Consider the following 24,703-nt stretch of genomic DNA (forward strand, 5'->3'; position numbering starts at 1 on the left):
TCACCACGTTGGTCAGGCTGGTCTCGAACTCCTGACCTCAGGTGATTGATCCACCTGCCTTGGCCTCCCAAAGTATTGGGATTACAGGCGTGAGCCACTGCACCCAACCATATTTACGGGTTTTTCTAAACAAGGATTGCTTAAAATGTGGTATAACATTTTTTGGGGGGAATAAAGTGTTTTTATACTTTGTCTTACGTTGGTATTATGACATCAGATATTCAACTGATACTCCTTGGGAATTAGAAAATCAAAATAAAATGTCAATTTGTAAAGATGGAGACTTGGTTAAAAGTAATTTGATTAGCCTTCAGTTTTGCTGTCATTTCAATGGTACTGTTGACATGAACAGTTACTTTGTGGTAGAGCTATTGAGCGTAAGCTTAGTTAATTATGCCTAGATGGGTAATTGAATATTAAAAGCTTCTGTGACTTACGTAAATAGTGCCAGAACACTGGATGTAAAAGCTGGTAAATTTGATAAGAAATTCCTAAGGGAACTTTTTCTTCATCAATCAAGAACATTTTCTGACACTAACAAAATATATTGTAAAACATATATATATAGAGAGAGTCAATTAAGATAATAAAATTTTATGAGATTTAAACTATTTTTCAGAACTGAGAGACTTACCATAAAACTTTGCTTCCAGTTTACATTAGGCCTCTTCTTGTGTTTGTGTAGTTATATAGTTTTGATCATAAGTTTAGATCTTTTCATTACTTTGTGCTATATACTCACTTGACATTTTGGAAGTTGGAAGCAAAGGAGTTGGATTCATTTGTATACAGGGCTTGTGCCATGGGTGAAGTAGGTGGGATTCTGGTTCCTGCTTCTTTCTGGCCCAGTTCTTTGTCTCCTTTCATGGGAGCAGCCCAGAATTGCTGAAAGGTGAGAAAATGGAAATATGCCAGCCCACTGTGGAACAGTAATCTTAATAGCCTTCTTTGACATGTGTCTGTCCAACACAAACCTTGTAGTGGGCCACGTGGTTACCAGAGCTATCCCTACTTGGCAGGCTGAACAAAGCTTTTGGGAAATCGTTGATGGTTTGGGTTCTAAAATCACAGACTTCTAAATCAGGCCTGTGGAACGGAGGAAGCTATTGTAGGTTGATTGTTGATTTTGTGCTAGTGTTATTTACGAAAATCTTCCACTATAAGAAGACTTATATTGTGCAGAGGAGGGTTTGGACAGAGGCCTTCTAACCTGACACGTATGGATTTCAAAAAAATTTTTTGAAATAATTATAGGCTCATAGGATATTGACAAAATAATATGTAGAGTCTCATGTACCCTTCACCCAGCTCACGTCTATGGATTTCTAAAAATGTTCCTCTGCATCCTTGATCTTGTTTTGGGCTGGAAGTTCAACTGCGGGGGTGAAAACTCTACCCTCTTGTTAAGGTGGCGCTGGCTGCTGTATCGGGAATCATGAGTAAAGTCAACATTGCCCGTATTTGAAGAATTGTAACCCCATGTAGTAGTCTAGGCTTATGTTTTTTCTAGTGTCTTAAAAATGTAATAATTTGAATTTTCTTTTTGAATTATTAATCTGAAATTCACTTTTTTAAGTTTTTAAATTTAGTTTTTAAGTAATAAGCGTTTTAAAAATTTAAAAATAGGTGTGTGAATGAATACCATGTGAGGAATGTTTTCTACTTGTCTCCCTTTTATGTTTAAGAATGTTAAGGATGATTCTGAGTTCTAGGCCCCCAAATTTTGCTTTTCTCTTTGTAGGTTCGAAAGCATGTGAATGATCTCTATGAAGACTTAAGGGATGGACACAATTTGATTTCTCTTTTAGAGGTTCTTTCAGGAGATACCTTGGTAAGTTTTAACTTTCTTATTTTATTTTGAAGAACATGTAATCTTTTCTGCATAGGACCAGTGTGTTTTCAGTGCAGACTATTCAGATTTTTGCAACATTCATCTTTTGAGCTGTGAATTCTGCCTGAAAAAGAAGTTTTGGTTAGATTCCTAAGCATTTTCAAACTTCAAATGACGTGAGTTTGAGATGGAAGCACTTCGATTACTTCACTTATATAATCAGTTCTATAATTAAAATACTATTTTTGTTCTTGCTTCTTTTTTACCTTTGGGTTTTTTTGCTTAGCAGAAGTTGGATGCATAATATAACCACATATTAAAAGACTTACAAATAGCAAGAAAATAAACATTGCTTTCTGAAAAATGATCTAACCCATTCCGCAGGTGTCATTTTTTTTTTTCTTTTTGTGAACATTACTTCCCCTTCTTGTTACCTGTTCTCTTTCATTATGTTCTGTTCATGCTCTTCTTTTCATTTCTGGTCTGTCTTGTGTCTTTGCTGTCCTATCTTCTGTCTGTTATATTCATTAGCCAAGGGAGCGAGATTTTTTGAAGACCTTACGATTGGTGAGTGCAACAGAAGCATGCGAATATGAACAGCATGAGGATGTGGAGGATGAGGATAAGGGGGTAGGTGTCGCCCCCATAACTTGACTAACCTAGCCGTTCCCATGCGGTGAGCGCTAACCTGATAGAGAAGTAACTAGTGGGTTCAGGCTCCTTTTTAGAAAAGCATAGAAAGGACCAAAACCCACATTGAGGTAGATGTGTTTGTACCAAAAAATTGGACAAAGGAAATATTTTCTCTTTAAATTACCTTCAGAGAGCTAAAATTGATTGAATTATGTATACATTACTGTGCACTGCATGGTAATTAAACGGACTTAAAGTACATGATGGCATTTTAGTTAAACAATTTTATATACATTGTATATAAACATGGAAATTTTACAAGTCTGCAAATTTTTGTGCAAATTCATTCAATTTCTGGAAGTGATATTTCAAACATGGCAACTATTTATTGCTTTTTATGAAAGAACTTAGGGAAATTTTTTTTTAGTATTTAAGTTTCTGCTTTAAACCACATCTGTTGGCAATAGGTATTTGATGGACATGTTTTACCTCTCTAATGTATCTCATGTATTTAAAAGGGAGATTTAAAAATCCAGTATCCCAATAGAACTCACAGAGCTGTTTAATCTCCATGACTCTTAGTTGACTGCAGCCTACCTTTGCAAGACAGACGTGCTTCTTCTTTTGTCTTCTACATACCTGGTGCCCCTTGATTTTACTGGAAATTGTGCTTTTGTTGGATCCAGTGGGTAAATTTATCAACATAATTTCTACTTGTTATGCAGAACTTACTTTTCCTTCTGTGGAGTGCTGTCTGTTTTATTATGGCACCTTTATCTTCAGCAACCTATACATACTGAAGAAGCCAAACTGTCAATTGTCTTTTTTCTTTTTTCCCTTTGGAAGATTTTATGTGATAAATTTCAGCTCCATTCTTTGTATTTTTTCCTAAGAATTTCTCAGCCCTATTTCCTTATGTTTTCCTTCATGCTAACTTGTAACGTTTCTTAAGGGAAACGGCATTAAGGAAAATAATTCTCGTCTGTCACTTTTGCTGAGACTGAGAAAATAATTGTGTCCATCCCCAAGTAGTGTAAAACGAGCATAGAGTCCTTTCTGATTATCATAGCGTCCACTTTTGTGAAAAAGCTAAAATAAAATAAAGAGGAAATATATGGTTTTAATTGGTTTTCTCTCTTTCTCTATCATGGCTAAGTAAACCTTCTCTGTCTTTCTCCTTCTTGGTGATTTTTATACTAACTGCATGCTACTTTATCTCATTTTCATTAATATGCCATATGTATATATGTGTGTGTGTGTGTATATACAGTTATAAAACACTCTTGCTAATAGTGTTCAATAAGAAGGTAAAATGATGAATGATATTTAATTATTTTTGTGCCTCCATGGCTAAATAATTGTAGGCTAGCATTGTTTTATTACCAAATATTAAAAATCTGTATGTTCTGTGACATTTTCTCTTTCCTTTTGTTTAAATTTAAAAATTGTCATAAAGTATATGTTTAAATAAAACATGTGGAAAAAAATCTGTAATAGTTTACATTCAATCTCAGACGATATAAAGAAATTAAAAACTTCTTAGAAAATCTTACGGCCTTACCTAAACCATAAATACAGTTTTGATATATTAAGATGAACAGAAAGTATATTTAAATTAGCATGATCTGTGATAACAGAAACTCTTTTTTATACCTGTGTTTTTCTGTTCTTAGCCCAGAGAAAAAGGTCGGATGCGTTTTCACAGACTACAGAATGTACAAATTGCACTTGATTATTTGAAAAGACGCCAGGTATGATGTTTTGAAAATACTATAATCATATAAACATATGTTACTAATACATCTATGTAGAAACATGTCAAGGAATGACAAGGTTAAATTTGCCTGTGAATTATAACCAGTAATCTTGTGCTTTGGTGAAGCAAATATTTAAAAATGTTTTTAAACATTTGCTCCCAAGAAAAGAAGTTAGTAGTGGAGATAAGCCCAGAGGAATTATAAGTGACTACATTTCCATCTATATAAGAACAACTGATTTTCTTTCTGTTCGAATTGGATTGCATTTGCCTAGGAAGTTACTGACATTTTAGTAGCAATAGAATGTTAAGAATGCCTATGAACAGTTCTTAATTGTGGGGATGCAATACTTTATTTTTTATACTTGATATATGAAAATAGTCAATTTTTATAAAAATACTTTATATAATACTTTTAATTAAGTGTAAGCATTTTTCATACTTAGTAGTGATAAGGCAATATTTTGTTTTTTATAAGTAGATAATATTGGATAATTTATGAGTAAAGATATAACAGCATTTCTGACAATAGCCCCCAACTTGCTTGAGGTGTCAGGAGAAATCATGGAAAAGAATTAATAGTATATTGGATATGATCTTGATTTGATGGCATTACATATTATAGTGTCATAAGCCAAAATATTAGTAATTTTTTCAATTAGTAGAAAAAAATGTAGGAGAGTTGAAAATTATTGAAGACAGTGAGAGTCAGAGGGGACAGCAACAATTTTGTTTTTTTAATAGTTTGAAAAAGGGAAGAGATTGGGTGTGGTGGCTCATGCCTGTAATCTCAGCACTTTGGGAGACTGAGGCGTGAGGATCACTTGAGCCCAGGAAATTGAGGATGTGGTGAGCCATGATTGCAATATTGCACTCCAGCCTGGGTAACAGAATGAGCCCTGTCTCAACAAAAAAAAAAAAAAAAAAAAAAAAAGGGCAAGGGAGAGAGGGAGAGGTAAACACTAGCTTTTATTATTTCTTATTATTCGTCAATATTATGAACATTAAAATGCTTTTCTGTATTAAATACTACTAAATCCTCAGTGCTTAAATATTTTAAATGTTATTGATGTTTGCTCATTGTTCATCATTCTCATGGAAGATTCCAGAAGGGTACTTCTGAAATGTTTTCTGGCAGTATTTTGTCCAATAAGTAAAATGTTAAATATCATAGTATATAATTCTCAGTATTTAAATTCATGATATTAAATGATTTTGCCCAGGAAGTAAATGGATCATCATTGGATTTATTTACCTGAATGCACAGTTTGACAGTTGATAAGCTTTAAGTCTGAGTATTATATTATTTTAAAATATTTGAACAGCCTTCGAAATGCTCAGTAACTTATATATTTATGGCATATTGATAGCAAAATAATGCTAGTTATTTTAAAACCTTGTAATGGAAATTTGAGAAAGTTGTTAGAATTGTTAGAATAGTTTCATACTTAATGGTGAGAGTAAAATAAAATTTATTTTTAAAAGACAAAATTATTTCTAATTTTAAGATCTCAAGTATTTAGGACTTCTCACTTGAGGAGTTGTACTTTTGTATTGACAAGTGAATGCTTTTAGTACTTGCTGTAGAACAGCAGCCCCCAACCTTTTTGGCAACAGGGACTGGTTTCATGGAAGACTATTTTTCCATGAAGTGGGGGTAGGGGTAGTGGAGGTTGTTTCAGCATGAAACTGTTTCACCTCAAATGATCAGGCATTAGGTTTTTATAAGGAGTGCGCAACCTAGATCCCTCAAATGCGCAGTTCACAAATAGGGTTTGCACCTCTATAGGAATCCAATGCTGTGGCTGATCTGACAGGAGGCAGAGCTCAGGTGGTAATGCTTCCTGGCCCGCTTACCTCCTGCTGTGCAGCCCAGTCCCTATTGTATAGGTTTGGGGGTTGGGTTGGGGATGTCTGGGATGGAAGACAAGAACGCAATAATACTTGCTCTTTCTTTGTTATCATCATATAATTTGTAATATAAAATGATTGAGAATAAGGGTGAAACAGTATTTAGTTGACTACTGGTATTTAAATTATTCAATTTTTTTCTTCGTATAATTTAGAAGTGCTTTTATGTAGGTAAAGATAACTGGTTCAGGTTTGATAAACGGTTGGTTTTATCTCTTCTTCACATACAAAACAGGTGAAATTAGTGAATATTAGAAATGATGACATAACAGATGGAAATCCCAAATTGACTTTGGGATTAATCTGGACAATAATTTTGCACTTTCAGGTAAGCCCAAATTTTCTTAATTTCAGCTTCTAATTGCTAGTTTTCAGGTGGTTCATATGAAGGGTGAATGATACATTCATGTTCTATGGAAGAAAAATAAATTTCAAACTTCTTTCTTTAATAATGTATTTGAATTGTTATTTTAAGCAACATGCTGGTTGTGAATCTGGCAACTAGTTTCCTGTTCTTGATAAACTTAAATATAGTTTTAAAGACAATGTTTGTAATCTCAGAATTGAAAGACATATTTCTTTTTGTTGACTGGAGACATATATTTTTTGCTCATTGGAAAGTATTACCTGTTTTAGATACTTAAATGTTTTATGATTAGTCCTTATTTAGAATGTTTTTTATTAATACAGTTTCTTAGCTATGTCAACTATTTCCTCTTTTGATAGACACTAGATGGCAGTGTAATTATAAAGAGATGTGAAGTAGAAGAAAAGTCTTCATGTTTTTTGCAGAGCTGTGCTTTTTCTCTTTAGATTTGAGGAAAGTGCATATTTATTGACTGAATTATTATCTAATAAACCTGAGCCAATTGAGGACCGACTTTGATTTAGTGTTGGGGAAATTATACATTAAAAAGAATCTTCATTTGATTTAAAGAGATTCCTAACTTTAGAACTTGCTTTAGTTTACTAACTGCTGGTCTGCTCAAGAACTGTTCTGCTACTAGAGGTGGGAAGGAGGGGAAAAAGAGCATAGGCTGTAAAACTACCTCTTCTGCACTGTCTTCTGCTCCCTGTCTGGGTGATGGGATCATCTGTACCCCAAACCTCAACATCATGTAATATACCTATGTAATAAATCTGCACTTATACCCCCTGAATCTAAAATTAAAAACCCCAGAAATGTTGTGTGTACAGCACAGAGCCTGACCCACAGTAGGCACTCAATACATCTTACCAATTGATTACTGTATAGTTGTATCTTGAAGGAGGAAGAGATCCCTTGCCAGCTTCAAAAAGGACTTGGGGTTTTGAAACAAATCTGGTGAGGAGTAAGAAGTTTTTTAAGGTCGGGCACGGTGGCTCATACCTGTAATCCCAGCACTTTGGGAGGCCGAGGTGGGCAGATCACAAGGTCAGGAGATTGAGACCATCCTAGCTAACATGGTGAAACCCCATCTCTACTGAAAATTACAAACAATTAGCCGGGTGTGGTGGCATGTGCCTGTAGTCCCAGCTACTCAGGAGGCTGAGGTGGGAGAATCTCTTGAACCCAGGAGGTGGAGGTTGCAGTGAACCGAGATTGTGCCACTGCACTCCAGCCTGGGCCAGAGAGCAAGACACTATCTCAAAAAAAAATTTTTTTTTAAATTGGCTGAAATACAGGTTATGTAGACAAATGGTGAAGAATAATACACCTGGGGGCTCGTTGGAACAGGATAGATTTGACAGGTATGGAGAGTTACAGGAAGCAGAGTCTAGGTAGGTCTAGGACCTGAACAGGCAACTGAATAGTTTCAGCAGAAGGACATTCATGGAGATCCAGGTAATTGAAGGAAAAGGTGTTAGCCAGCCAGACTACAGGGCAGCTTATACAGGTGGATGTCCACTTAGCTGGGCTGTTAATATCAAGAAGAGCCGTAACCAGAACTGGAAGCCAGGACCCCAAAGGACTGAGGGATCCCATTACTGGAGGGCTCTATCCTTAGGGGATCAAATATATGAACCTAAATGAACACAATAATTTGGCATGAAGCACAGAACCAGACCTTGTTATCAGAACTGTGTAAAGTCTAAGTAGAACTGACCAAAAAGCTGATTTCATATGGAGTTCTTCAGTGACTTTGTTGGGGATCATTTAATTAGCCCTAAGTGGGTCAGATCCTAGAGCTTTTAGTAGGGTTGAAACCGTAAGAACCCCAGCTGGGAAAGTCAGAGACCTACTGGAGAGAATCAATCACTTCACCACCAACTGGTTTGGTAGGCTGTGTCTGAATTTTGAATGTTAGACCAAGGATCACTGGGGCAATGGAAAGCATTCAGACTGGAGGGAGGCAGAATTAAGTTTTGTTCTTGGCTCTTTTACTTATTGTTGATGCCAGTGGGTAAGTCATGTTACTACTCTGAGCTTAAAAAAAATGTGTTTCTGTTCATCGCTTTCCTTTTTCTGTCCATAAATCTTTTTCAATGACAGGACCTGTGCTGGAGTCTCTCTGAATCCATTCTGGTTTGGAGGCTGTCTGATTCCCAAATTGCTTTTCGCTCAATTAAATTCTGCTAAATTTTAAAAAGTGTGTTTTAGGAAACAACATCCATTAGTTCTATGTAAAATATATAGAAATGAGCAGAGTCCATAGTAAGAGAGATAAGCTGTGAAGCTGAGGTAGTGATAAAGGTCAAGACTCAGTTGGGATGCAAAGTTGAGTAGAAGAGATCACACTTTGCAGAAAGAAAGAAAGGGACGTGGACACAGGGCATAGAGGATGAAGGAAAGGGATTTATTAAAGATAACAAAACTTTTTTTTAGCCTGAGAGATTAAGAAACAGTAGACTACTGAGAGACATGGGGGTGATGCTAAAGGGAAAAGCAATGACCTTCTGGGCGGGCTTGATGGGATGGTGGGATATCCTGTGCATCTGTCTACTGAGCAGTTGGAGACATGAGTGGAGCTGAGAAGCCAGAGGTACAGATATAAACTTGGGGAAGTTACCACTACACAAGTGATCACTGTTTTTATCATAAAGAAGGAATCTTCAGGGGACCCAAAAGAAGAGCACAAATGGAGAAGAGATGAGAGAGCTAAGGATAGAAATTTGGAGAAGGCCCATGGTTATGGAAGCAGGAGAAGATTCTGCTGAGGAAAGAGAAAAGAAGCATTTGGAGAGATGAATGAAATAATAGGAAAATGTACTGACGAAAACAAGGGAAGAGAATTTCAAGTAGAAGGAATGGTGAGCAGTATGAAATGCCACTAGAGACCACAAGAAAATTAAGGTGGAGTATAGGTCAATAGTTTCATCTAGAAAGAAGACCTTGGAGACCCAAGCTCCTGGGAGCAGAGACTAGAAAATAACAAGCCAAAATGTGCAGAATGATTGGGGGGTAGAAGCATGTATTTAGAGGCTGAGTGTGAGAAAATTTAAAGCAAAAGTCTTCAAAAAGGAATTATATACTAATAGATCCCTTTTGGGTTCAGCTGCCTTTGGAGGAGAGACGAAGAGTAGTCACAGAAGTACCAAAAGAAGTTTCGCAGGCCGGGTGCGGTTGCTCACACCTGTAATCCCAGCACTTTGGGAGGCCGAGGCAGGCAGATCACATGATGTTGGGAGTTCAAGACCAGCCTGACCAACATGGAGAAACCCAGTCTCTACTAAAAATATAAAATTAGCCGGGCGTCGTGGCACATGCCTGTAATTCCAACCACTCAGGAGGCTGAGGCAGGAGAATCGCTTGAACGCAGGAGGCAGAGGTTGCAGTGAGCTGAGATCACGCCATTGCACTCCAGTCTGGGCAACAAGAGCAAAACTCTGTCTTGAAAAAAAAAAATTGCTTCTAATATCCTGTGGCATAATGTTCTAGAATCCATTGTATTTTAGGGCTTTAATTATAAGATGATATAACAAATTATCACCAATATTTTAAAATTAGACCAAGGTCTATTTGGAATGGAACACATCTATGTTTTGGTTAAATGGAAGTGTTCTCTCTCATTTAAATGAAATAACTTTTTTTAGTACTACAATAACTTGAGATTGGAATTGTTTTTTGGTTATGCCAAGATACAAAGATTTATGAGTGGTAATCATCCTCACTCAGATTGACTCTCAGCCTTTTTCTCTCTACTTTACATAAATAATGGAAGCGATTTCAAAAGACCAATTTGTTTTATTTTAACAATATTTGTTGTAGCATCATAAATGGAATCTATTTTTCAGTCAGGCTTTCTGAAGGTAAGCATTATCATTACAGTAATCCTATATCATTAGCTACCACATGCTAGATCCAGAGATACTAAGATAATGAAGTATATTGTTCTGTTTATTGGGAGAGTATACATGAAATTAGCTATAACATAAGGTAATGAATATTATTGATGATATAAATGAAAATAGAAATGTATGGGAAAGGAGCATTGTAGTGGGATTGGGATGGTTTTAGAGAATATGGGACATTTTCACAATATTAGAGATAGGCTTTGAAAGATGAATGCCAGTAACCAGGCAGACTAAGTTGGGCTATTTCTGGGAGAGGTAGCAGTGTATATGGCCTAGAAATGGACAGCTGCTGAGTTTGGCAGGTGTATTAGTTCATTTTGTGTTGCTGTAAAGGCATACCTGAGGCTGAGTAGTTTTTAAAGAACAGAAAAAAGCTTTATTTGAATCATCACAGTTCTGCAGGCTGTACAAGAGACATGGTCCTGGCATCTGCTTCTGATAAAGTCTCAAGAAATTTTTTAGTCATGGTGGAAGAAAAGGGTGAAGCAGGATTGTCTCATGGTAAGAGAGAGAGAGAGAGAAGGAGGAGGAGGGGTAGGAGGTACCAGGCTTTTTCAAACAACTAACTCTTTTTCTTTTTTTTTTTGAGACGGAGTCTCACTGTCTCACCCAGGCTGGAGTTAAGTCAGTGGCACAATCTTAGCTCACTGCAACCTCCACTTCCTGGGTTCAAGTGATTCTCCTGCCTCAGCCTCCCAAGTAGCTGGGATTACAGGCATGCATCACCATGTCTGGCTAATTTTTGTATTTTTATTAGAGGCAGGGTTTTACCATGTTGGCCAGGCTGGTTTTGAACTCCTGACCTCAAGTGATCCACCTGCCTCGGCCTCCCAAAGGGCTGGGATTACAGGCATGAACTACTATTGCTGGCCTCAAACAAGTAACTCTTAAGTGGGTAAGAGCTCAGTACTGTGGGGATGGCACAAAGCCGTTCATGAGGGAGCTGCCTCCATGACCCAGACACCCCCTACTAGGCCCAACTCCAACAATGGGAGTCACATTCTCAACATGAGATTTGGAGGGGACAAATATCTAAACTTCATCAGTGGAGATGGAGGGAAGGATTGGGGGACTGCAGATCGCTGGTTGCCTTTCCATCATGTTAGTACAAATACCAGCCATTATACGTTTATATTCTCTTGAATAAGGTACCACTCATTGCCTTTGAATACATTGAAAATCAAGTTAAAAACAAAAAAAATCTGAGACCTTATTTTTACCAGCTTGTCTTCTGGGATATTCAGTTTTTGCTACTGGAGAATGTTTTTAAATGAATAAGGAAAATTTTACAATGCAGGATCTGTTATTGACAGACATCTGCGGTATCATTGCTAACTTGACTAATTGAATATTCTTACTTAGTAAAATATAATGAGTTCCATCTTTTGATCAGTCTAAAGACTACCTAGTGAAAGGCAATTACTAATGTTTTTAAGAGTGAAATGATTTCTGCTTACGTGTAAATCCATTTCATGCCATTCTATTTTTTTTTTTTTTTTTACCATATCTATGACTAAGTGTCAGAAATATGCACACCTTGGAAATCAAGTTTCATACTGACTCATTATTTTTCCAGCAAGTCCCTCATAAAAACTGTATAATATTTAACTAGGGTATAATTATAAAAGTTACATATAAAGTTTAACTGCATATGTATGTATATATATATATATATAATGCACATATATTTCCTTTTGCTAAATGTTTCATGCTTTAAATTACATAATTTATCTGTTTGCTCACATTAAAGTCCTAATAATTAGATAAAGTGATGGTTTGGAAATTTATATTATGTGAAAAGTATTATAAACTATTTTAAAAGATTGATTTTTTAGAAACAATTTTATTATAGAATTCTAAGCATTTACCACTTATCTCTCCTGCTAGCTATTGAATCATCTTATCTTTTATGACTTGTTTTGAATAAAAGTCTTAATATAATTTACAGAGATTTTTGAGCTTTTGGTTTGTTTCTTTGTGTGCAAGTACCAAAATTAGTTGGTATTTCTTAAGAAAAAAAATTATGTGGTAGAGGGTAGAGAGTCTCTGAAGTTCAATTTGAAAGGCACTTTGAAACTAAATTTGAAGGGCACTTTCCCAAATCTCTCCTGACTGGTATTTGCTTTCTGTTTGCTCTCATTCATTGAACCACCAGTAGTCTCAAAGGTTAAGTGCAAACTTCGTTAGTGTATCTGCATTTCAGAAAACTGAAAGTTAAAAAACAGTCATAATCTTCTCATACAGTGAAGCTAAGGGTTTGCCTTGCGAGCTCATCAGTGTTGTAATTTGACAGTGAACAGTAATGTTTGTCTAAGAGGATTGGTGGCCAGAAATAAGCCACAGTGTCTAATGAGACACAGGGACCGGCTGGGCAGGATGCCACAGCATTTCTTGTGTGTGCCTTTCTCATAAGCAAAATGGCCTCAGACTGAAGAGGATGGTCATGAAGTCTGTGTGAAACAGACGTCAGAGTGGAGTTTTCAGACTTAATGGAGAGGATCTAAGTAAGCTCTGGATTTTGAAATGAGTGAAATTGTGGAGCTGTGATCTCCTACAAATCAAATGGGGAATGTCTGTGGATGCGTAAGAGCTGAGAAGGAAGAACAATATGTAGATCCTGCCAAAACTCCTTTGAACCCTGAAAAATACTCTCCTGGAAGAAAATACTTCAGAAGAAAACCAATCAAGAAAACTGGAGGTGACAAAGAGTCAGTTGAGGCAAACAATGAAAATGAAGACAAGAAGAAGAGCAGCAGTCAGCCTTCAAAAGAACAGCCAGCTCCTTTATCCAGGGAACTGGTACAGCAGGAATCTGTTACCCTACACTCTGCCCTGGGAGATGGTATTCAGCAAAAGAAGACAGAAGTTGTAGCTGACAGTGTTAAACAGAAACTTCTGCAGAGTGCTGTAAGCAGTTGGTCTGACCATGTGAACACTTCTCCTGCTGAAGACAGTGAAACAGAAGTAAAAGTTAGTGAACTGGATGAAAGGATTTCAGAAAAAGACAGCGCTCCATATTGCGCAAAGAGGAAGAAACATTTAGATGATGTCAACACAAGCGAAATAACATTCCAGGAAAAAACTGATGTTTTTTCTTTTCGAAAGGCAGCCAGCTTAAGCTCTGTTCCCTCGAGTATAGAAAGATCTCTCAAAAAAAGTGGGTTTGCTGAAGACCCGTCAAAAACTTATAGCAGTATACAAGAAAAGCAAAACACTGAGAGATTTTGCCCTCATGCAACACGGCATTTTCAGTTTAAAAAAAAGAGATGCCGTTCCCTTTATACCAGTGTGTCCTCTGTTTCTAAGGACACAGATGGAAATGAGGTAAGTGAAATGTGGAGTCTGAGTTCAAGTAAATAAGTATTTCAGGTGGTCTATCAGACTCACATCTAATTTGTCTTTTATAAAGTTATTTTCATATTAGTGCATGTGAAAGCCATAGAGTTTCATTGCGTTTTATTTGTAGCCTCAGGTTTGATTATTATGATTTTATTTTTATGCTGTGCACATTCTTTGATCCCACTTTAATCTAAAAATCCTGTACATTTTCATTATTGCTGGAAGACTTTAAAAAGCACTACAGTAAGAGAGTGCATATGTTTCGAATTTTTCTGGTTCATGATTCTTGACTTTGCCTGTAGAATAGCCTGTGGAAACTTAGTTGGACTGTAGGTAAAAGTTCAATTAGAAAATAGTCATGAGAAGACAATAGCTTTGTAACAAATAATAGGATACTGTAAAATTATCAGTCAATACTGACTTGCTGATTCATAAGTTTGGAAAGCCAGATTCTGGTTCTTTGTTGATTTTCATGTGCAGAAACATTCACATAATTGCTGTCAATTCTGTGCTTATGTTTTGAGGGTCAGGGCACATCTTTTCTCTTCCTTTATGTTATTCCCCAGCCCCAGTCTAAAATCAGAAATTGTTAGGGTAGCATGTCATAGGAATTTGAAAATGACACAGACTGCCAGGAAGTTTAAATCTTTATTCCTAACACTGATATTTAGCTTTAGAGAAGTTACTTTTCTGGGGTTTTTACTTGTCTTTAAAGTATAATTAGATAGGTATTTATTTAATTGCTTAAGAAATGTATTATCCAAATAACCTCTACATGTTACTACTGAGGAGTTGATGGCTTTTTCTTTAAGCTATTCCTAACTTTATCTTTTAATAAAACATGTGAACATAAAGAGTATTTGTGATGTTAATCATTCTTGGCAAGGTCATTGTGTCAATGAGCAGAGATCATCTGCATAATGATAGAATGAGGTTTTATGAGGGTTAGTGTATGCCATCATCACTGACCTTGGTGGCTGAGTTCTCCTGAAAGTGCCCTGTTTATATACTCTGCTACACCTTGCCAATATTATGCCATCAGTTCTGTTTGTATCTTACAGTAGTTACATTTTAAAAAGAAAACATTCAGTCTGTGTCATTATCTATGTAGCTCTGGCATAAAGGCCAGTACAAAAGAAAACTACTTGACTACTATATGTTTATGAATATAAGCAGTTGGTTTGATTTCACATATGTTTTCCAACTGTTTTCTTGCATAATTTGGCTTCAAGTAAGCTGTACATTTTTGCATTAATGGAAATTTTTATAATCCGTTTCCTTAGTGGTATATTAGCCTTTCCTTCAATGGAAAATATATGTGGAAATAAGTCATAAACTGACCAATCAGATTTGTGAAATAACTGTGATGCAATGTATATAAAGCCTGACATCTTCTTGGTCAAAGCTGGATGGGTAGTCATTATTTTTTCTGAAGGGTTCGATGTCTCATGTCCCTGTAGTTCAGATAAAGACTATTTGTTTATTCTGTGGCACACACAGAGTCAAAATCAACAGTTTAGCTATTCCTCTGAGGACATTCTTCCTGTTACCTTGGAGTTGTTTGACTCTGTGTCTTTATCTTTGGTTGGAAACTTCCACATAACTCTTTATCTTGCATGGGATTCTACATTTTTCACTGGAGAATTAGTGAGATTGCTGGAAGCAAATGGGAGCTTCCAGCCGCTTCATTGGCATTTCATCCCGGAAATGGCCGAGTAACCAACATTCCTTTTGTTTGTTCTTTTTCATAGCTTCCCTATGTGATCAGTTTTTGCTCTGAGTTGCATGTAGGGTTGGACTCAACTTTCGAGTTAACTTCTAAATAGAATAGTGCACAATTTTTTGAACTTATCTTAACCTGACTTGATCTCCCCTAGTCCTGTGACATTCATCATTCTCAGTCTACCTCCCCTTTGAGTCGTTGCAATGACACGCTGACCTAGAGTGGTCTTCCTGGCTCAAGGGACTCTGTGGAGGCTACTCGTCCAGCCCTTCCTGCTGCATATAAATGTTATCAACATGTTATATCTTTATTAGGATAAGTAGGTAAAAAAGGAGTATCTTAGATTTGTATACTGCTTTGGAATTGGAAAAATGGTTTCAGACACATTGTGTCATTTGATCATCCCAACAACTGTATGAAATAGGCAAAATAGACTATGCCTCATATACAGAATGAAAAAATGAAAACTCAAAGAGGTTAAATAAATCCTTAAGGCAATATGGTAAATAAGATTACCTGAGTTAAATTATGGCACAACATCCCACTTGTTTTGCTTGTCAATGAAATTTAAGGGAGATTGCTAAAATGTTAGAGCAGGAGTTGATGTTAATAGTGTCATCTGTGAAGGATATGTTATAAACAGGTGACAGAAGGTAGATCGTTTTGGGAGACAAGGAGTAATGAGCTCAGTGTTTGTACCTTTTTCAAGGATCTTCTGTTTGTCCAAGACTCACCTTGTACCTTGTGACAAGGTTTCCTACCTTTGTCCTTGAGCTCTTTCCAGAAAACATTCTTTTTTCTTTAGTTTCACAAATCTCACCTCTTCCCAGTTTTGTTAAGTTGATAATTAGCAAAGATTGTTGTTTTCATCATCTATAGACTGTGGGTTCTCTAACCTGACCATATACATGTAAGAGTCATCTGAAGATATTTCAAAAAAAGATAGATGCCTGGATGTCACCTGCAGTTTTTCTAATGTAATAGATAAGAGTGGGTGCTCTGTAGGTGATTCTAAGGGTCAGGATGTTGGATAGGGACCTTTTTACTCTTCTTATTCTACAGCAGTACTTCTTAAAGCCTGGCCCCAGGGTCCCTGCAGAAGAATCCTCTAGATTGCTTATTGAAAAGCACCTTGCTTCAGATTTAATTTAATCAGAATATCTTCTGTCGTGAGACAGTATTATATATGTTTTAGGCACCTGCTCATGTGTTTTTAAAAACACACCAGATTTAGAGAACCAGCATCACCTTAGCTTAGCGTTTGCCATCTCATTTTCTTCTTAATGTAGGTTTTCTGATAAGCAATGTGGATTATGGCCTGGCAGGCAGAAGATCGAAGTTCTTCTAGTCAGGCTTTGCCACCAGAGAGCTGCATGACTTAGGCAGTCTTCTTTATTTCTCTAAGTCTCAGTTTTATTTTCTATAAAAGGAGCATACTGGACTAGATCATGATCCTACTGCTAATAATAATGCTATTTGTTGAGTCCTGCTATATTCGAAGCACTCCACAACTACATTAATCTTCAGAGCAGGTCTCAGAAGTGTTCTGTTATGAGCTCCATCTTTATAGATGAGGAAACTGAGTCTTAGGAAAGTTAAGTAGCTTACTCAACTCACTTAACAATGAGTGGTACAGCTTTGATCTGACCCAAAATTGTCTGCCAGGCTGAACTCTTACCTGATGCAATTTACCCTCCTTTTCCTACATACATCTCTTCCAGTTTTAAATTTCTGTGAATTCATGTATATAAGTGTATGCCTTTTTGTTTGTCCAGTGTTATTCCTGCTCTCTTTCCCTCTCTTCCTTTATTTCTTTATCAAACATTTATTATGTATTGAACCCAAACTAGGCGCCCCGAGATAAGTAAAACGTAGCTCTTTTCCTTGTGCATTATATCTCATTGTTTGTTCATAACAAATGGCGGGGACCATGGCTGTAAAGTTAATCACCTGAGAATTAGTCACCTGGGATGATGATCAGTGTAAGTTTAACTTCTCAGCAAAACATGTGGTGGCTCTATTAAGTAATGAAAATTGAACTGCGTTTCTGTTCCTTTCCATCCTTTGGTGAATTGCTAATGAGTAGTGCAGTGGCCTAAAGTTAAAAAACCAAAGAGCGAAGGTTAAGAAATGAGTGTGGCTGTTGTAAACAATATATTGTCAGTCTCTGAATAATGAAGAGTTGAATATTTTTATTACATTGGCTTTTGTATTTAAAAAACTTTGAAAAAAATTAAGAACCATCTCAGAATGTGAGAGGAATTACGTTCAACCTACCTGAAATATATTTATTCATTATTTTTTCTTTCACCAACTCTTTTATGAAGTTTAGACTATAAAATTTATGATTGGAATTCAAGGACCAGGGTAAAATCTGAATGTGTTTAGCCTTGCTCCACAGATCTTGAAGATGAAGGTCATTCATTCTATAATTGACTAACTCATTTCTTGCTGAACCATTTTATCTCTTTCTTTAAACATGAACATTCATATTGATTTCTCTTGACTATTTCTAGTCATTTAGATTTCATAACCAGTTTGTGAAAATATAGTTTTAGAATAATTGCATAGAATTTGGGTCCCTATCAGCATTATGATATCTTTCTCTGCCTTTTAAGTTAAATGAAGGACATACACAATTTGAATCCTTTGCTTTACAAAAAAAGGTATTTTTTCCCCCTGTTTACATAAGTAAATGAGAATTTGTTCAAAGTAGTTATCAATTTAGAGCATTAGCACTTGGACTTTATCAACTTATTAATTACTTTTGTTCTCCATTTCACCCCTCCCTTACATAGGCAGTTTGTACCACTTAAAATTTTAAAAATGTTTTGCCATCTTTACAGTTAAAAATATTTTGTGGAGCATTTTCACACTTTTTTTTTTTTAACTTGGAAGCAGATGCTAAAAATGTGTTGATTACATTTGTTTCTGCCAAAATAGTTTAAACATTTTTAAAGAAATTGTCCTTGGAAACAAACATCTTGGCTTGGAAATATTTGTCTGTGTTGACAAATTCAATATGGAATTTGCTTTAGCTTGACTATAGTGTCAAGTGATGTGAATAAGAGCTTTAGAAATATAATATCCTCTTACACGCCTCCATTCCCTGTGGGGCAGGCACTGTTCTCAGCCGTGTGTGTGTATCTCTTAGTCTCTCACACCAAGAAGGTTCTCTTATTATACTCATTTTACAGAAGAAGAAACTGAGGCCCAGAGAAGTCACAGGGCTAGAAAATAGTGGGAACAGGAAGTGAATTCCAGTCGCTGCCATCCACAGCTTTGCACCAATCTTCCTCCCAGTGTTAAGCTTTTACTCTTGCAATAATGAAATTCATGAGGTAGGAGAAGAATCCTGAGCTTCACCTTCTCCGGCTTGCTGCTTTCATTCTTACTAATACCTACACTCTCTGAAATAGAATATAATCCTTATTTTTATTTTAATAGAAACATATAAGAGGATTGAATTTTCGTTTGCTAGTGTTTTCGTATCTGAGTCTCTAAATCAATAGGAATTTGTGTTTGGCACAGAAGAACATTTGACTGTCATTTCTACATCCACTGTGTGTCCCACAAGTCAGTTTCTGCTTCTGTAGGAGGTGGTCCATGGATAGGTAAAGCTCCCTCAGCAGTGTTGTGGGGAGTCACTTAGCTTGACAGAGCAGGGGAAGAGAACTTACAAGATGTTGAGTCAGAAGACTTACATCAACGCAGGTCTTCTTATTCCCATCCTTAAAATTGGGGTGGTTTCTTGTTTTGAGGATTAAACGAGGTCACATATGTGAAAAAGACTTAGGAGACTGTGAAGTGCTTTGTAACCTATATCTTTTTGTCTTCTGTTTCTGGAGAAGAGAAGAAATGCTTTGTGACTATCCTGTAAATAGAAAGAATTCTGTAAGTTTTCAAAACTTTTAACAGGACCCATCTTTCTCTCCTTTAGACACAGAACATTCTGTATAACCAGAATAGGCTGCCACCTTCCCCTCCCTCTGTGATCCCATCTCCATTCATCCTCTCATTTCTTTAGCAGATATTTACTAAGTATCTATTATGTGTCATACAGTGTGCTGACTGTATTCTTCCAATTCCATAGTTAGCTTAAAACTTTGTCAGCCTTCTTAGACAAGGTAGCATGAAACTAAAAGAAAAATAAAAAAACAACAACAATGAAAACCCTGTCAATTTGTTGGAATGGAAATACCCTTGGAAGGAACCATTTAAAAAAATATTTAAGATTCAGTGGGTACATGTGCAGGTTTGTTAAATATTGCATAATCCTGAGGTTAGAGCTTCCAATGATCCTGTCATGTAATACTTGATAGGTAGTTTTTCAACCCTTGTCCCACTCTTACCATCCCCACTTTTGGAATACTCAGTGTTTATTATTCCCATCTCTGTGTCTGTGTATACTCAGTGTTTAGCTGTCACTGACAAGTGAGAACATGTGGTTTTTGGTATTCTGTTCCTGTGTTAATTCACTTAGTATAATGACTTCCAGCTGCATCCATGTTTTTGCAAAGGACATGATTTTGCTTTTTTTTTTATGGCTGTGTAGTACTCTATGTATGGCTGTATGTACCACATTTTCTTTATCCAGTCCATTGTTGACAGACACCTAAGTTGATTCCCATGTCTTTGCTATTGTGACTAGTGCTGTGATAAACATACGAGTGCATATGTCTTTTTAGAAGAATGATTTCTTTTCCTTTGGTTATATACCCAGTAATGGGACTGCTGGGTTGAATGATAGTTTTGCTTTTAGTCCTTTGAGAAATATCCAAACTGCATTCCAGAGGGGCTGAACTAATTTGCATTTCCACTAACAGTGTATAAGCATCCCTTTTTCTCTGCAACCACACCAACATCTTGTTATTTTTTTTACTTTGTTTTTAATTTTAATTTTTACTTTTTTGAGATGGAGTCTCACTCTGTTGCCCAGGCTAGAGTTCAGTGGCGTGATCTCTGCTCTTCAAGGGATTCTTCTACCTCAGCCTCCCGAGTAGCTGGGATTACAGGCATCCACCACGCCTGGCTAAGTTTTGTATTTTTAGTAGAGACGAGGTTTCACCATGTTTGCCAGGTTGTTCTCGAACCCCTGACCTCAGGTGATCCACCTGCCTTGGCCTCCCTAAGTGCTGGGATTACAGGCATGAGCCACTCGGCCTTGACTTTTTAATAATGACCATTCTGACTGGTGTGAAATAGTATCTCATTGTGGTTCTGATTTGCATCTCCTTAATGATCAGTGATATTGAGCATTTTTTCATATGTTTTTTGGCCATTTGTATGACTTCTTCTGAGAAGTGTCAACATCATTAAAACGTGGGCAATGGACATGAATAGAAGTGTCATTTGTTTTTTCCTTGTTGATTTGTTTAAGGTCCTTATAGATTCTGGATATTAGTTCTTTTTCAGATGCATAGTCTGCAAATTTTTTTTTTCCGTTTTAAAATTAGGTCATCTGTTTGCTCTGTTGACAGTTTCTTTTGCTGTGCAGAAGCTCTTTAGTTTACTTAGGTCTGGAACCAATTCTTGAAGCTCATTTTGGTTATTTACACTTCACTAGTGCAGATACACTTCAAAGGCGTTATTGAGAGTAACTGATACCAGAGAGGAAGAGAACATAATGCCAAAGGCAAATCTGGTCTTCTCTCTGGGGTGGGGGGATTGGGTGGGGGCTGTTGATTAAGGAGGTACAACTGGGCTAGTGAGGAAAATTTTTATGGACCCTGACATCTAGTTCATGTGAGAGATCCAGGACTGTATCTTCCTCTGAAAATGTGTAGTGTTCTGTGTATCAGCTCCTTCGCCAATATAGAAGTTGAGAAGCTCCAGTGAAAAGGGTCTGCCTTTAGGAGTGAGGCAAAGCCAGGGGATTCCCTTTCGTGACCTATCTATGTGCAGCCATTTTCCTGGCAGTAGGTGCACTGGGAGGAAACTGGATGACTGTGGCTACTGAAACAGAAGAAAAATTAGTCTGACTTATAAGGATAGATTTCTTTTCTAAACATGAAGGAGAAATGCCCCTCTCTTATAAATTCTGTGCCAGAATTTGGGAGACCTGGGTTCATATCCTAGGGCTCCTACTAGCATGCTGTGAGACCCTAGGCACATGACATCACCTCTTTTAGTCTCAGCTTGTTCAGTAATGAGAAGAGGGCATCCACCAAATATCTCTGCTTTCCTTCAGTTTGAATCCTCATGATTTCCTAATCTTCGTTATATAACTTCCTTTAAGTTAACTATCTCTGTTTTCTTAACTTCAGAGATGTTGCTTTTTCTGCTATTGACATAAATTATTTAGATAATTTGATAACACTGTAAATTATGTAGTTATTTAAAAATGTTTAAGAATAAAAATTGCATTATTTTCTTTGTATGGAATAATAAAATACATACTTTTTAAAAAAGTGAATAAGCTTTTGGGGAATATCCAAGTCAACTTTGGAGTTGACAGTTCTTGTGTACTCAGTGCATGCCATAACCTTGACAGCATCTGTAAAAATAGAGTGTTTCTGTTGCCCAGTTGTCTGGTGGCATTGACTTTGCTCATAGGACTTTCACGTTTACAGATTCAGCTGACTAACATGGGTGAGACTGTTGCAATTCATTTAGCAGTAAGTGGGTCATTTAGTAATAAGCTGTGAATGAAATCAGTGTGCTATAAGATAAGATATGTTGGCTTGTTCTATGTTATTGAAAAGACATTTTGAAGCTATATACAATGTCAAGTTCACGAAATTTTTTTAGATAAGTGATTCAGGTGAAGCTTAGCTTTCTTACTCAACCCTAGGTTCTCACTGAGTGGTCTCTAGGCCTGTGTTCCCCATTGGACACTTTTGTGCATTGGTAAGGGTATTCTGCTATTATCGGAAAGTGAAGTTAATTGGAAACCTTTTAATTTTCTGAAATGAAAAAGTTTACATGGCAGGGATAAAACTCATTCATACAAAATGAAAACAGGAAACTGTTTTCTAAGTGTGTTTCTGATCTTTCATACTTTTTCTGTCTTTAATACTTCCTTTGTTCCTGCTCTGCATTTATTCAGTAGATAGTTATTGAGCACCTGATAAGTACCAGGCCATGCTGATTATGGGGAGACTGTTCCAAGGGGAGTAGTAGATTGAACAAAGTACTGTAGGAGAGAGGGAACATATGGTTCATATAGCTTGATATTAATATGATTTGATCATATAGGAGAAGAGGAGAATTGTTTGAATTTGGATTACCATACCTGCAGAGTAAAGAACACACCGTTTTGGGAATGAGAATATAATAATATTTGGTACAACGAGACTAGTTAGGCAGCTGTTACTAATCCAGACATGGAGGCTTAGTACCAGAAGAAGGTAGAAGCCCAATATTATTCAAGGTGTTTCACGACTGTGTTTCAAAACACGTTGTTGGTATTGACATTGAAAACCAGTGGTAACAATCTAGAGTAGAGATAATGGTTGCCTTGATTCAAGTTGACAGTGGGAAGACAGAAAATGGAGATATAAGACCCCCTTCTTCCTACAAAAATCAATCTTAGAACAGTTAATATATTCATATTATTACATATGTAAATAAATTGCCAAGAACTGCAAATACTTTTGCACTAACTTAGTATCTTCCTTAGGGGCATGAGAAACTAGCAGTTGAGTGTTTTGTAGAATGAGCCAACAAACATAAGGAAGATTCAGAAAAGTTGGGTTTACTCATCCTTTTATGCTTTGAGAGTTCCAGTACTGGTTGCTTTGGTTCCCAGACTGCAGAGCAAAATATTCTGCTTGATCTCTCATATTTATTGTGTTTTTTAGCTGTTTTTGGGGACTGTGGCTCACATTGCTTGACCGTGCTCCATGAGACACTTGGTCACATTGGCACAGTGAAAGAAAACTTAACGTTGTTTTACATCCCTGACTGACCATGAGCAGGCATGTGTCTGGTGACAGCACTGTTGGAACTATGTGAAATGGGGTCAAACTTTCTTCTTTGGTTTGAACTTTGCCTGTCCAAATTCCCTCCCTGCAGATTCTCATCACAATCCTCTGCACCTTCTTCTTTTAGTTCCAGTTATTGGTGTTTCAGTCATTGACTGTTGCCTCAGCTCTACCCAGAGGGAGAAGGGAAAACTTGGGGTAAAGTATCAGTGTTGTGTGTAAGAGTAGAGGTAATGAGGGAAAAAGAGAAGCAGATGTAAGAAAGAGTATGAGGGTTTTTTGGTTGTTGGTAGTGATGGTTTTTAGGCTGAGCTTAGTTTTCAATATTTTTATTTCAGTTTTTGAGCTTACTTATGTGAAGTGAAAAGGTAAAATAGGCCAGGTACGGTGCCTCATGCCTGTAATCCCAGTGCTTTGGGAGGCTGAGGTGGGAGGATTGCTTGAGCCTGGGAAATCAAGGCTGCAGTGAGCCATTGGTGGTGCCATGGCACTCCAGTCTGGGTGGCACAGCGAGGCTCTGACTCAAAAACAAACACATGAAAAAGTAAAATAGAAGTGATGACTTCTTGATTGTCAAGGCCCAGAATGAGTTCACTTGGATTCATGACATAAGACGTTTTATGTAGGCATGTTGATCTCCCATTACACTCTCTTTGAACTTGTAGGACAAACACTAGGTTTTGGTTGTTTTTACACAGTGCCAAAATAGGTTTTTTGAAAAATGTTGTCAGACGTGTGTTTTGTATTTTGTAAATAATAAGCAAACAAAACCCATTTGGTTTAGTGACATTTTTATGGGTGGATTGGTTGGGGGCTGCATGTCTGCTATAGGTAATAAAGCCTCTTCTCCCCAGTGGGACTTTGAAATATGTGATAAAGTAGAAGTGACCAAGAGAATCCTGGTCTCTTTAGTGAATTAATGCAGTTTCTCAAGGTGTCCAACTCAATCATAAAGTCGTTTGTTCATTGAATATTTACTGAGTATCTATAATGTGCCAAGCACTGCCCTAGGTAGGCATTGCAATACTAAGGCGAATAAGACATTATCTTTCAGGATATACTGCTCACATGTTAGAGGGATAGAAGATCTAACAACAGACAATAATGACACACAAGAGGTACTGCTATTATACCAGTATGTGTGGAGTACTTTTAAAAGTACAGAAGATCGTCAGGTCCCTTACACAGACCCCTGAGGCAGAATCAGCTGGGGCTTCCTCAAGGAAAAAGATGAGTGGAGGAGTAGCATGGGATGGGAACTGGTGAGGGCTTTCTCTGGATAAAGAGTGGTACGTATAAATGCATAGTAT

General features: G+C 36.9%; 2 protein-coding genes across 4 annotated transcripts in view; both read left to right on the top strand.

Annotated features, from left to right (window-relative positions):
• Positions 1-24,703, top strand: part of DST (dystonin) — a 496,305-nt gene that overhangs the window by 254,051 nt on the left and 217,551 nt on the right. For all 3 annotated transcript variants that reach the window (XM_011960180.1, XM_011960181.1, XM_011960182.1), the window contains 3 exons: positions 1,742-1,831; positions 4,138-4,215; positions 6,367-6,459. In XM_011960180.1, the coding sequence (XP_011815570.1) occupies positions 1,742-1,831; positions 4,138-4,215; positions 6,367-6,459 (261 nt within the window). The remainder of the gene's footprint in view (positions 1-1,741; positions 1,832-4,137; positions 4,216-6,366; positions 6,460-24,703) is intronic.
• Positions 12,691-13,973, top strand: LOC105524791. Its single transcript, XM_011960185.1, has one exon. The coding sequence runs from the start codon at positions 12,969-12,971 to the stop codon at positions 13,764-13,766; it is 798 nt and encodes a 265-aa protein (XP_011815575.1). The 5' UTR covers positions 12,691-12,968; the 3' UTR covers positions 13,767-13,973.

This window comes from Colobus angolensis, unplaced genomic scaffold (genome assembly GCF_000951035.1).
Source record: "Colobus angolensis palliatus isolate OR3802 unplaced genomic scaffold, Cang.pa_1.0 Scaffold51, whole genome shotgun sequence".
Lineage (NCBI taxonomy): Eukaryota > Metazoa > Chordata > Mammalia > Primates > Cercopithecidae > Colobus > Colobus angolensis.